Consider the following 14,765-nt stretch of genomic DNA (forward strand, 5'->3'; position numbering starts at 1 on the left):
TAGGAAAATACACCTCCTTCACTCATTCGATCTGGAAATTGGTTCTGATTGCTCAATTTAGCTCAGAATTGCAAAAACGTAACGTCATATTGGTGATTCAGTATAAAAGTTTTCCCATACACACGCGACGCCACTGTTGCTGGGCGATTGTGAATGTCTGTCACGTTGGTATAGAAGCGTCAATGGAACTTTGCATGCAATGACTCATCGATAGCGTCGCGGCAACAGTTGCCCAGCGACAGTTGCGTCGCATGTGTTCGAGTGAACCTACACGGAAGAAATAAACTACCCAATAGTGAATTTAATTCACCCAACCTCGAACATCCGTACGGGAAGCCAAAATTGAGTAAGTAGGGTCGAAGTAGTTTGCCTTTACCCCCATGTTAAAAAAGGACCCAACGGAAGATTTATTTACCCAAATGTAAGTTTAATTCACTCAATTTCGACCTCAGGTAATAAAACTCAAAGTTGGCTTCCCGTATTGAACTGGCGTCGTTGGATTGTTTGGCTCTTTTGTTTTTGGCAACAGAAGAAAGAGTGGATGAAAGAGAAGAGAAAAAATAACTCAAAAATAAGTTTAAAAAACTCAACGCTGGGTACTTTTTTTCTTCCGTGTATAGTTATTATAGATGTTAGCTAATAAATTAATGATGATTGTAGTAAATTTTGTACCCTATGTCTGGAAATAAACCACCGTAACCCTATTTTATCATATAATTAAGGAATTCGAAGCTAAAGCATAAGAACTACACATCGTCACCCAAAATATTTACAATATAGAATGTCCCTAATCCCTATAATCTTCATAAACTCAATTAACTTTGACCTGTGTTTGCGTTTTTCTATTTCCCGCAAATCAACTGAAAGTCCCGTCACTACATCACTCGCTCACCCAGCTCATTAAGCATAAGCTACGCGACTACGCTAATTAATTTCTACATCAATCTAATTATCCGTGAGATGGCTGCGAACGTCGTTGCCGAATTCCAAGAACAAGGAAACGATAATCAAAGTTACCACCACCTACTGAACCGTATCGCGTGAGGAGGCCAAAAAGCTCCATTCATCTACGAAAACGTTCGTCTCGACCTGAAGCTTTTGCGTAGAAAATCAATTATGAATATAACAATCTAGCTTAAACGACAGCAACAACAACAAAAAGCATAACGACGATGGTTGATTGAACTTTAATTTGCTTCCCGACGATGATGGAATTTGGATGGATTCATTGATCTGCAAATTTCCTTCATTTGCCAGCTTTCCGTTGCTACGGCGAACGAAACCTTTTTATCACGTTCGCTCGATGATGATGGTGATGAGGATGGCAAACGAGAATTACCTACAAGATAAGCTTCATCGTCGAAGCCGGCGAAGCAGGGAAAACTTTCTTTCTGAACTTTTTTGGTTGCCAGAGGGAAAACATGAGAAAACTTTTTTCCTACTCGTCATTTGTTTTACTGCACACTTTATTCAGGTTGAGAACTAACACCTAAGAAATATACATTACACAGAAGGCTCAGGCAATAAGTTTTAAATTTTATGTTATGACACGGATCCGACCGTCCGTTCCCTTCATTATTGGGGTCATCTTGGCTACGTACTGCTCCAGGACAACGATGTCGAGGGGTCCAACTCTCGGATTGGTGCGATGCTCGCCGAACATCGTGTACCCGTTGCCACCGTTACCAATCCAAGCAGCAATGGCAACGCGGTAGTATTTGTTCAGATCCAGGGGTTCATAACGCGGCACTTTGCACTCGCGGCAACGAATATCCGCGGATACTACACGATTGCCGGAAGGTTTTGTGACATTGTATGTGACTCGAATCCCCGAAACCTGCAGGACGTCCGCTGAGTTGAATCGACTCGCACTGTATTCTAATGCATCTAGCAAGTACTGTCCGCGAATATCAAATGTATCGATTGTGTTTTCATATGGAACACATGTCACGACATCATCGTACGTCAAAGTGCCCTTTTTCAATGAAGTTCGCATTCCTCCGTCGTTCGTAATCCCAATTGATGCATAGGTCCACTCGTTTGGACTTTCCGGTCGTTGGGTGTAGTAATCCACAAAAGCATCGGCTACAAAGCTTCCCAAATTACATTCACCAGTTCGACACTGATCCTTTGATAGTAGCACCTGTGATGCACCTACTACCCTGTAGGCCAAGACATCAACCTGTTGTCTCCAAGGATCCATCTCTTGTACTATTAGTGGATCCAAAGGAACAGATTCATCCAAATAAATCGGATTTCCTTCCCAATGTATCAAATTGCCATCCTCGTCAAAATATGCTGTTAGCCTACCAATGAATTTCGTGAAACAAGATGCTTGTACCACCAACACATTCCGGCCACTAGTCTGCTCCACAACCACTGGATAAACATCTTCCGCAGAATCCGGGAACCCCTCGGTCGATCCATTATACAGGAACGTATGCGAATGACCGCCTACGACAATGTCCACATCACTACACTTTGCAGCAATCTGCTTATCAATAGTGAATCCACAATGCGACAAAACTACAATAATATTCACGCCTTTCGCTTTCAGCTCCTCTGCTTCAGCATTTATCGTTTCAATTTCATCGAGAAATTTTAAACGCTCCGTCATACTCAACGTATTTGTCGAATGATGTATCACTCCAATAATGCCAATCTTTTTACCACCACGCTCGATCACCACCGATTTTTGATATTTTCCTTGCATTGTCGGTTCCTCACTGTCGTCAATGTTCGCCACCACGATCGGAGACTTCAGTGATTCCAAGAACGGCACCACACCAGCGATCCCATGGTCGAACTCATGATTTCCCAGCGTCACCGCATCCGCCGGCAATAAGTTCAGGAAATAGCTCGTCACATTCCACCTCAACAAGGTGTACCAAAACGTCCCTTGAAAATTATCGCCGGCATTCAAATACACCGGATTTTGTTCCTTGTACTGCTCGCTCAAGCTCTTCACCGCGGAAACCACTCTGGCATAACCGCCGATGCACTTTTCCCCAGCCTCCACATCACACTTCGTTGAAAGAACGTTCGTTTCCTCAAACCTTGCGTGAAAATCGTTCCAGTGGATCAACGTCAGAGGATAGAGCGCATCCTGTTTGCCCACCAGAATTCCTGCACCCAGCGCATTAGCTACAAACGAAAGCAGCAGCAACACTGCAGTCAGATGGGCCATCTTCAACGAAAACCGACCCGTACCGCACCGAACGAGCTGTTGAACTATTCTGAGCGTCAACTTCTCGTTGACCTATCCGATTATGAATGGTTTCTAAGAGCGCATGTGAGTGTGGCCAAAACTGATAAGAATGACTCTCAGGCCGCTGGAAGTCAAACGTGCGGGTAGAACAGCTGACTGAAGTGGTGAGTGGGTAGCTAAAGCTACAATGTAGTTCCCGAATGGGGTAATTTATCAATCTAAACTTTGAGATTCGAGTGAACAATGAGCGAGACCGAGAACTACGTGAGCAAACAGTGTGCCGGAGCCGGAGTTACACCCCATAATGCAAAATGAGATGCGATATCTCATACGACAATGATATCGTCGTCTGATTGCAGAAAGTTTGATTAGTTTATATGCTGATAACCGGATTTGCGAAAAAGAGAAAAAAAAATAGACGACATTATATTGATTGCGATTGCTGGAATTGAATTTTGCTCCGATATAGCAGTTGATAATAGGTAAAATAATCAATCGATTACGCTTTTGTACTGTGAGCGTGAGGTAGGAAAAGTAAATATGTTTCAGCAGATACCTGTACACGCAAAAAAATGTTGCGGTCGAAACTACCATTCCGAGGGTTAATTTAAGAATACGCACCGACGATTTTCAGCAGACAACAAACCCGTTTGATTTTACCATGCGCGCAGTAAAAATCAACTGTGGACCTGGTGGAATGTTGTTGCATGAACTGAATCAGTGGTGAATTTGTCCGAATGCGTGGTTAATGTAACTGAAAATTTGTGGTTGTTTTAAAAATATGGTGTATTCTACAAAATAGTAACCATTACCATGGAATTTTTCTCAGTGTACGCAAAAAAATGTTGCGGTCGAAACTACCATTCCGAGGGTTAATTTAAGAATACGCACCGACGATTTTCAGCAAACAACAAACCCGTTTGATTTTACCATGCGCGCAGTAAAAATCAACTGTGGTCCTGGTGGAATGTTGTTGCATGAACTGAATCAGTGGTGAATTTGTCCGAATGCGTGGTTAATTTAACTGAAAATTTGTGGTTGTTTTAAGGTGATTATAGAATGAAGCCAGAAATCGGCCATTTTGTAAACCACGTGCTTTTCCAATATTTTTTTCAAGGGCACGAGATGAAAGAACCATGACGCGTATGAGGCTGAAATAATGGTAGATCTTTTGCTTAGTTATGCTGAACAATCATAATTTGAGTTTCGGCACTGTACGAAAACTATTACGCCAGATTTGGAGTTTTGGAAATGTATGTAGATAAACGTGTGGTGAATTTGAAATTCACCACGGGCTTCATTCTATAATCACCTTAAAAACATGGCGTAGTCTACAAAATAGTAACCATTACCATGGAATTTTTCTCAGTGATATGAAAATGGGGTGCATTAAAGACATTTTTATTAAAGTACTTAACATTTTATGATTGACTCACAAAATTCTATATTCGACGGGAATTTAGTTTTGTTTTACGAAAATGATCAGGCCAATAGCCACTGGTACCCCCAGAGTTCTGATAAAGGTGGGGCACCAGCATTTTTGGCGTAATTGATTCATTTATAATTTGGCATCAGTAGTAAGAATTATAATTGGAAGCGTCAAGCGATAAATTAATTTACAAAAATGTCATGCAGTTTGAATGTAACGAAATTTTAAATGTATTTTATCGTCTATAATTGAAAAGTCACTAGGATTTTTTTTAAATATTTTTCCAAAAACTCGCAATACCTGTATGATAATGTATAGACTGTAATTACGATTTTCTAGCAAGCAATTCCAGAGTCAAAACCGGGATTTACTACTGACCTGAATTCTCCGGATGTTCTCAAGAATTCCTGGGGAATTACCTTCTGCCATTTTTTCGTAAATAATTCTTCAGGAAACACCACCAAGATTTTGAAAAAAATTCAAGAGTACTTTCAGAAATTCTTATAGAAACTCTTTTGAAAAATAATTTCATTTCGAATACTAACGGAAATTCTATTCTTTCAGTAATTTCTCCGGCAAGAATTCCTTCCACAAGTGTTGGACAAAATTTTCTTCTTGTGGTTTCCCCAGAAAATCCTCCGGAAATCACTTCGCAGATAAATCCAGAAATTCCCTTGGAAATTCAAAGAAGGTAATATAAGAAAATTTTGAAAATTTCTTCGATGATTCCTTACGAGTTCTTTCAGGAATTTCTTCAGAGGAGGTATTCGTTAAAAATTAAAATTAAAATTAGGATATTCCTTCAGGAATTGTTGAAACTGTTTTAAGAATACATACCTTCGAAAATTACTTTACGAGAAATCAGTAATTTCATTAGGAAATTGTCTGCAAATTCCTTTAGGATTTATTTTTTCAGAAACTGATTTAGGAATTTTCACGGATATGTTTTAGGAAATCTTTCAGAAATTCTTTTGAGAACTCCTCCAATAAATTACGCCAGGAATTCCTTTTGACATTTCTTCGGAAAATTCTCTGGAAAGACATTTGTAAATTTATCCAGAAATTCCTTGGAAACTTCCTCCAAGAAATCATCTTAGTAAAACCATACCATATATAACCAAAATTCCCGCAAGAATTGAAGAATGAAATAAAAAATACTAAAAGAATTTTCCGAAAAGTTTCAACGGAAATTTAAAAGGCATTTCCAGAAGAAATTTCGAAAAGAATTTTTAAAGTAATTTTCAAATGATTCCTAAAAGAATTTCTGAAGTGATTTCCGAGAAAATTTTTGAAGGAATATCCGTAGGTCTCAAGGAATATCAAATTGAATTTAAGGAGGAATTTCCGAAGGAATCCCTGGATGAAGATTTGAAGGAATTCTGGAGGATTTCCAAGAATTCTTCCCTAGAGGGATCTTTTAAGGAATTACAGGAAGAATTTCTCTAAGAAATTCCTGAAACAATTACTATTTCGGGAGGTTTCCCTAATACAATTTCCGATGGTGGGTATAAGGCTCAAACTTTAGCCTATTATGCTGTGGTTGAGTACATTATCAATTTAAATATTCATATATTGAAGATCTAACCGTAATTATGCCACCAAACGGCTTTATTACTTTTGGTTATTACGCAAAGTATTCAATAACAACAATAATGGTTAAAAATCTATTGTTTTATCCATCAAAAGTTTCGTGCGAAATGGATTTTATGTTCGCTAAATTTTCCTAATCTCGGCTCAGGTGCTGGATGCTTTTTCGGCCCATGAAATGTTGGTGCATTATTCACTGTAAATCGTTTGTATAATCCGTAAGGTAGGCAATTATAATGTGCTACATCAAGTGAAAATCATCAGCCGAATTTTGGCAACGAGTGTTCTAATATTGTTCTAAAAAGTTTTGGTTAATTGTTTCACTATACTAATGAAAATAGTGAATTTAACATGAATGCTAAAATAGTGGAATTGTGTTCATCTAATGTGCGAAATTGGTAAGTTCAATCCAAAAACTACTTTATTGGACAAAATAAAAATCTCTTGCACTGCCTGCCTACTAAAGTTGTTGCAAACAAACCAGGTCAAAGCAATTTTTCACGCACGCCTATTTCCTTTATCTGTTGAGAGGGCATGAATCTTGCGTAATATAAATAAAGTCGGCGTGATACAAAAAAAAAGTGCACTTTTTCAAAGAAGCCTTGATAAATATCTCTCAACAAAACAATATATTATTGTTGAATTATTGATTAATTTGCATGATGAGCCAACGTTGCATCCAGGCCTAAGGGGCCCCACACACGCTCCGACATGTTGTACAACTTTGACTCCGCCCCCAAGTGTGTGCGAGCAATTCAGTTTGTACATCCGCCTGACGAACAGTTGGTACAACCAAAACTTCAACAAACGTAATATTTAGTCATTTTCTTTCTGTATATGCTGATGTGCTTTTTCACGAATACTGAATTGGAATGGAATTAGATTGGAGTGCAATTAGATTGTATTTGAATTGGAATGGGATTAGAATTAAATTGGTTGTGGATTGAATTGAATTTTATTGGAAAGTGAATGGCATGTTATTGAAATTTTAGTGATGATGGATTGGAATGCGATTGAAATTTGTTTAGAGTTGAAATTGTATTTGATTGTGATTGGATTGGAAGTGGAATGGAATTGTATTGGAATCGGATTTTCACAGTTTATACAGGAATTCCTCCGGATGCTCATTCCGGAATTTCTCCGGAAGTTCTTCCAGAAGTTTCTCCCGGAGTTCCTCTGGAAGTTTATTCTGGAGCTCCTCCAGAAATTTATATAGAAATTTCTCCGAAAGTTCCGTCCGGAAGTTCCTTCCGAAGGTTCTTCGCGGAATTCCTCTGGAAGCTTTCCCCTGAATTCCTCCATAAGTTCCTCCCTAAATTCCTTCGAAAGCTCCTTCCGGAATTTCTTCGTAAGTTCCTCTCTTAATTGCTCCGGAAGTTCCTCCAGAAAATAGAATTGGATTGTTCCAAGTTCAAGTTCCTCCAAGAATCCCTCCGGAAGTTCCTCCCGGGATTCCTCAGGAAGTTCCTTTGAGAATTCCTCAGGAAGTTCTTCCCGTTATTCCTCCGGAATTTCTTCCAAAATTACTCCGGAAGTTCTTCCCGGAATTCTTTCGGAAGTGCCTCCCGGGATTCCTCCGAAGTTCGCAGTTCAAGATCCTCCCAGAATTCCTCCGACAGTTCTCTGCAAGTTCCTCCGGAAGTTCCTCTCGGGATTCCTCTGGAAATTCCTCCGGAAGTTCCTCCAAAGATGGCTCCGGAAGCTCCACCCGGAATTCAATCGGAAGTTATTCTGGAATTCCTGCGGAAGTTCCTCCCGGAATTCCTCAGGAGATTCCTCCCAGAATTCCTATTGAAGTCCGGAAGTTTCTACCAAAATTCCTTCGGTAGTTCCTCCCGAAATTCATCCGGAAGTGCCTCCTGGAATTCCTTCAGAGTTCCAAATTCAAGTTTTCCCCAGAGTCCCTCCGAAAGTGCTTCCCGGATTTTCTCCGAAAGTTCCTCCCGGGATTCCTCCCTGAATTCCTCCATTAGTTCTTCCTGTAATTCCTAAGGATGTTCCTTCCGGAGTTACTTCGGAAGTTCTTGCCAGGAATTCCTCCGGAAGTTCCTCCAGAGATCCTTCAGGAAATTCCTCCCGCAATTTCTCCGACAGTTCTTACTGGAATTCCACCGGAAGTTCCTCCAAGCATTGCTCCGGAAGCTTCACCCGGAAGTTCCTCCTAGAATTTCTCGAAAAGTTCCTCCCGGAATTTCTCCGGATGTTCCTCCCGGAATTCCTCCAGATGTTCCTCCCGGAATTCCTCCGGAAGTACCTCCCGGAATCCCTCCGGAAGTACCTCCCGAAATCCCTCCGGAAGTACCTCCCGGAATTCCTCCTAAGTTCCAAGTTCAAGTTCCTCACAAAATTCCTCCGAAAGTTCTTTTCGGAATTCCTCCGAAAGTTCCTCCCGGAATTCCTCGGGAAGCTTCTCCCGGAATTCCTCCGGATGTTCCTCCCGGAGTTCCTCCGGAAATTTCTCCCAGAGTTCTACCGCAAATTCCTCAAGGAAATCCTCTGGAAAATCCTCCAGGAATTCCTTCGGACGTTCCCTTACGAATCTCTCCGGAAGTTCCTCCCCGAATTACGAAGTTCCTCTTCGAATTACGAAGTTCTTCCAGGAATTCCGAAGTTCCTCCCGGAATTCTTCCGGAAGTTCCTCCATGAATTCCTCAGAAAGTTCATCCCGGAGTTCCTCAAGAAGCTTCTCCAGGCATTGCTCCGGAAGTTCCACCCGAAATTCAACCGGAAGTTCCTCCAGATGTTCCTCCCGGAATTCCTCCGGATGTTTCTCCCAGAGTTCCTCCGGAAATTCCTCCCGGAGTTCTTCCGGAAACTCCTCCCGGAGTTCCTTCTCAAAATCCTCCAGGAAATCCTCAGGAAGTTCCTCCAGGAATTTCTCAGAAGGTTTCTCCCGGAATTCCTCAAGAAGCTTCTCCAGGAAATTCTCCGGAAGTTCAACCCGGAATACAACCAGAAGTTCCTCTCGGAATTCTTCCGGATGTTCCTCACGGAGTTCCTCCTGGAATAACTCCGGAAATTTCTCCCGGAGTCCCTCCGGAAATTGCTTCAGGAAATCCTCCGGTAGTTCCTTCAGGAATTCCTCTGAAATTTCCCTTACGGGTTTGTCCGGAAGTTTCCCCCGGAATTCCGAAATTCCTCCAGGAATTTCGAAGTTCCTCCCGGAATTTCTCAAGAAATTCCTCTAGGAATTCCTCAGGATGTTCCTCCTGGACTTCCTCAGGAAGTTTCTCCAGGAATTCCTCCGCAAGCTTCTCCAGCAATTCCTCCGGAAGTTCCTCCAGGGATTTCTCCGGAAGTTTTTCCAGGAAATCCTCCGAAAGTTCCTCCAGGAATTCCTTCAGAAGTTCCTCCAGGAATAGAGTTCCTCCATGTATTCCTCTTGGAATTCTTCCGGAAGGTCTTCTTTGAATTCCTTTTGAAAGTCCTCAATGTATTCCTCCTGAAGTTTTTTCGAAAGTTTTTTTTTCTTTTTCAATCTGTGGATTTTCCATAGGAAATCGTTCAAAATTTCCTGGGTATTCCACAAGAATTGAAAGCAACAGTGTTGTACAACAACTCCACACACAATGCAACTTGGTTGTACAACATTTGACTCCGCCCACCACAAGTCGGAGCAAAATCAAACTGTTTTGATTTCATCCGACCAACTTTGCAACTTTGAAACCGTCCGTCCGACAGTCGTACAACTTGCCCACAGACGATCCGACTTTACTCAACCAAATTTCCTGGGGGCGGAACCAAAGTTGTATAACACATCGGAGCGTGTGTGGGGCCCCTAACATCACATCCCGTTATCCTATTTCTGTAGAATTTCCGTAGGAATTCCGACCAAATCTCAAAATGAGCTTCCGAAGAAATTCTTTTGAAAAAATCGTTATGTAAATTTGGGAGGAATCTCTTGAGGAATTTCCGAAGAAATTTCCAAGATGCAAGTGTTTTTTAAGGGAAAAGATTTTTTTATAAGAACTTTTAAAGGCATTCTTTATGGAAAATATGAAGGAATTCTTAGAATTCCTTTTTTGAATTTTCAAAAAAAGATCTTCATGCTTTCCAAAAGAATTTCTGTATCTATCTTCGAAGTAATTTCCTGAGAATTTGTCGAAAAAAACCCTGAAAAAAAATCCGAAGGAATTCCTGCAGGAAGCTATATAGAAATTCAAGAAATTCAAGTTCTTTAGGAATTTGGCACGGCAAATGGTGGGAAAAGCGTACTATTGGTACTTCGCGTACCTGAAGGAATAAAATAGACCCCATCTCGCGGTCGTTAGCATCTTACTCAGCAACTCCTATTCCTACCTCCGCGAGGTGCTGGCCGGGATACGAGCAACCTTAGGGAACGGGTAACCAACCTCGGTGGGAACCATGGTCGTATGCTGACAGGGAAGGGGGGGGGTTCACTCCTCTCCGGAGGTGCAAATCTTACTGAGCGTCTGTTCTCCATGTCAGGATCGGCTCACAACAGCGTCTGTTCTCCATGTTAGGGGCGGCTGATCATCATCCGAGTGCCAGCGAGGGACTCTAAGTGAAACTGTGCACCATGGTCCACCGGGAATAAGGAGGAATGGTCCTCTGGAAATTTAGGGGGTTTGGTATCAGGCCCTGCAAGCCAGCCTTTAAAAAAAACATACGCAACGAACAATCAACAAGAGAGTACGGACCGGAACCATCGGTGAAGACCACTGCGACGAAAAGGGACTAGCGATTGGAAACTCGGTTCGTGGAACTGCAAATCTCTCAACTTCATCGGGAGCACACGCATACTCGCCGATGTGCTCAAGGACCGTGGATTCGGCATCGTAGCGCTGCAGGAGCTGAGGCAACACACACGAGCTGGGAACAGCTTTCATAGTGATGGGCGATATGCAAAGGGGCGTGATCGGGTGGTGGTGGCCGATCAATGAAAGAATGTGCAGGTTGAGGATCGAAGGCCGGTTCTTCAACTTCAGCATAATCAACGTCCATAGCCCATACTCCGGAAGCACTGATGATGATAAGGACGCATTCTACGTGCAGCTGGAACGTGAGTACGACAGCTGCCAAAGCCACGACGTCAAAATCATCATAGGAGATTTGAACGCTCTGGTTGGCCAAGAGGAGGAGGACCGACTATTGGGAAGTTCAGCGCTCACCGGCTGACGAACGAAAACGACCTACGACTAATTGATTTCGCCGCCTCCAAGAATATGGCCATTCGCAGCACCTACTTACAACACAGCCTCCCGTATCGGTACACCTGGAGATCACCACTGCAGCCAGAATCACAAATCGACCACGTTCTGATTGATGGACGGCACTTCTCCGACATTATTGACGTCAGGACACATCGTGGCGCTAACATCGACTCTGACCACTATCTGGTGATGGTTAAACTGCGCTCTCTTTACTCCATCGTTCCCACATTCGGTCTGCGAGAAACTGTGAGCGCTTGAACATGTTCCGCAGAGTTTTTGCGGGATCTGTTGGCCTCCCGTCCATCTTCACATCTGCACCAGACGTTCCCCGAATAAAATGGCTCGGCGTCAGCGCTTCCGTTTCGTCGGAGTCCTGCGGCAAGTAGGTAAGCGGGCGCGTGTTGATTACATCGGCCGCTTCTGCCAGGGACGTCACCAGGATCTCGTCCGTCAGCTTTCTTCCATCGTCGAGTGCCCGCATTGCCTCTTTCAAAGACCGCACCATTCGTTCCCAGACACCTCCCATGTGTGGGGTTCTCGGCGGAATGAAATGCCAGGCGGTTATCGAACTGTTTACGGCTTTGGCGCACTCTTCGTTGATCATGGAGAAGATCATCTCATTGTTCGCTCCGCGGAAGCAAGTGGCATTGTCCGAGAATATGTGACTTGGCCTGCCAAACTTGCTTTGGAAACGAGTGATAGCCATTCGACACGACTCGGTCCTGAGACTGTGCACAAATTCCAGGTACACCGCACTGTGCGTGCCAAACAAGTGAAACTGCCACCCAACGTTTTTCTTTACGCCGTCCAACTGTAACTTCCACCGGACCCAAATAGTCGACGCCGACGGAGCTGAATGGCCGTTGACGAAGCGTGACTCGTTCGACGGGAAGTGAGCCATCCTCGGTGAACGTGGCTGACACTTGTTCACTCTACACCAGACGCATTTGTTCACTACCTGTTGAATCGCCGGACGCATTTTCGGAATCTGGAACTGCTGCCTCATAACGACGTAGTGGAGAACAACGTCGTGTATGTGGGACGAAGTCGACGGAACGATTGGTTCGACCAAGAGTGCAGACAGATTCTAGAGGAGAAGGACGCAGCGTGGGCGGTCGCGCTTTAGCAAGGTACCCGGCAGAACGTGGAACGTTATAGACGGAAGCGGAGACAGCAGACCCGCCTTTTTCAGGAGAAAAAACGCCGCCTGGAAGAAGCGGAGTGCGAGGAGATGGAGCAGCTGTGCCGTTCTCAAGATACACGCAAGTTCTATCAGAAGCTGAACGCATCCCGCAAAGGCTTCGTGCCGCGATCCGAAATGTGCCGGGATAAGGATGGGAGCATCTTGACGGACGAACCCCAACAAACAATTTTAGCTGAATAAGCTAGTTTTTCAGCTGAAGAAGACTATTTTTGGCTATATAAGCGCTTTGCCCACCAGCAATGTTTGTTGGGACGTGTGGTGATCGAAAGGTGGAAGCAGCACTACGAGGAACATTTGAATGGCGCTGAGAGTACAGGCAGTGAAAGTCAAGGCAGCGGAGGAGATGACCACGTCAGTTCAGCGGACGATGGAAGCCAACCAGCTCCCACCTTGAGGAAAGCTAAGGATGCCATCCAACAGCTTAAGATCAATAAAGCAGTTGGTAAGGATGGTATCGGAGCTGAGCTCATCAAGATGGGCCCGGAAAAGCTAGCCACTTACCTACACAAATTAATAGTCAGAATCTGGGAAACTGAACAGCTACCGGAGGAGTGGAAGGTAGGGATTATATACCCCATCTACAAGAAAGGCGACAAGCTGGAGTGTGAGAATTTTCGAGCGATCACCATCCTTCATGCCGCCTACAAAGTGATATCCCAGATCATCTTTCGTCGTCTATCGCCATTAGTGAATAAGATCTAGGGAAGTTATCAAGCCGGCTTCGTTGACGGCCGCTCGACAACGGACCAGATCTTTACTGTACGGCAAATCCTTCAAAAATGCCGTGAATACCAGGTCCCAACGCACCATCTGTTCGATGATTTCAAGGCGGCATACGACAGTATAGACCGCGTAGAGCTATGGAAAATTATGGACGAGAACAGCTTCCCTGGGAAGCTTACCAGACTGATCAAAGCAACGGTGGATGGTGTGCAAAACTGTGTGAAGATTTCGGGCGAACGGTCCAGTTCGTTCGAATCGTGGCGGGGACTAAGACTTTCGTGTCTATTGTTCAACATTGCACTAGAAGGTGTCATGCGGAAGGCAGGATGTAAAAGCCGGGGTACGATATTCAATAGATCCAGCTAATTTTGTTTTGTTTTGCCGATGACATGGACATTAAAGTGATTCAAATTTTGACTTTTTCGCTCCCCTGTGCTTAAACGATCGTTTTTGCTATTTTAATAGTCTTCCCAAATTTTTAGCTGATTTGGATGTAATTTGATTGTGCACGTGCCATTTGAAGGTTATATGAAAATTACTATGAGAATTGCCACTTTTGTAAATGATCGTTTCGGGAAACAGCCCGGAAATTATTTGAATATATTTAACGCATCGCCATCATAGAATAGATCCTAAGCTGAAAGTCAGTTGTTGTTGCGAAACAATCTGAATTTTATGAGCGAAATTATAAAGAAAACAGAAATGCTCATTATTGATATTGATGTTATTCTTTTACGTGTTAAATTGAATTTCCCACAATTCAGTATTTTCCTAATAACTTTTGTTGCCAGCATCAAATCGTTTAGCAACAACGACCATATTTTCCCTTCTTAAATTTCCTATGTTGTTGACGTATTCATACATTTTAAGAGCTTAATGGGCAATGATGAGGACCGGTTTTTCACAAAAGTTACTGTTTTCATAGTAATTTTCATACAAGCTTCAAACAGCTTGTGCTCAGTCAAATTACATCCAAATTAGCTAAAAATTTAGGACGATTATTAAAATAGCAAATGTCATCGTTTAAGCATAGGGGAGCAAAAAAGTCAAAATTTGAATCACTCTAATGGGACCGGTAGACCTCTAGGAACATGAAACATGGACCATGCTCGAGGAGGACTTGCAAGCACTCGGAGTATTCGAGAAACGGGTGCTTGGGACTACCTTTGGCGGTGTGCAAGAAGACGGTGTGTGGTGTCGAAGGAAGAACCACGAGCTCGCCCAGCTCTACGGCGAACCCAGCATTAAGAAGGTAGCTAAAGCAGCAAGGGTACGATGGGCAGGGCATGTTGCAACAATGCCGAACAGCAGCCCTGTTAAGATGGTGTTCGCTTTTGATCCGGCAGAAACCAGAAGGCTTGGAGTGAGGTGGGCTGACCAGGTACATAACAACTTGGCTTCTCTTCTTATCTTTCTCTATATATAAAAAATGAGTTTGCA

The 14,765-nt window shown here is 43.1% G+C and overlaps 2 protein-coding genes across 2 annotated transcripts in view; one reads left to right on the forward strand and one right to left on the reverse strand.

Annotated features, from left to right (window-relative positions):
• Positions 1 to 14,765, forward strand: part of LOC134219474 (pickpocket protein 28) — a 187,059-nt gene that overhangs the window by 118,566 nt on the left and 53,728 nt on the right. The gene's annotated exons all lie outside the window — the stretch shown is intronic.
• Positions 1,446 to 3,307, reverse strand: LOC134226227 (apyrase-like). Its single transcript, XM_062706847.1, has one exon. It carries the CDS (start codon positions 3,185 to 3,187, stop codon positions 1,538 to 1,540), a length of 1,650 nt encoding a protein of 549 aa, XP_062562831.1. The 5' UTR covers positions 3,188 to 3,307; the 3' UTR covers positions 1,446 to 1,537.

This window comes from Armigeres subalbatus, chromosome 3 (genome assembly GCF_024139115.2).
Source record: "Armigeres subalbatus isolate Guangzhou_Male chromosome 3, GZ_Asu_2, whole genome shotgun sequence".
Lineage (NCBI taxonomy): Eukaryota > Metazoa > Arthropoda > Insecta > Diptera > Culicidae > Armigeres > Armigeres subalbatus.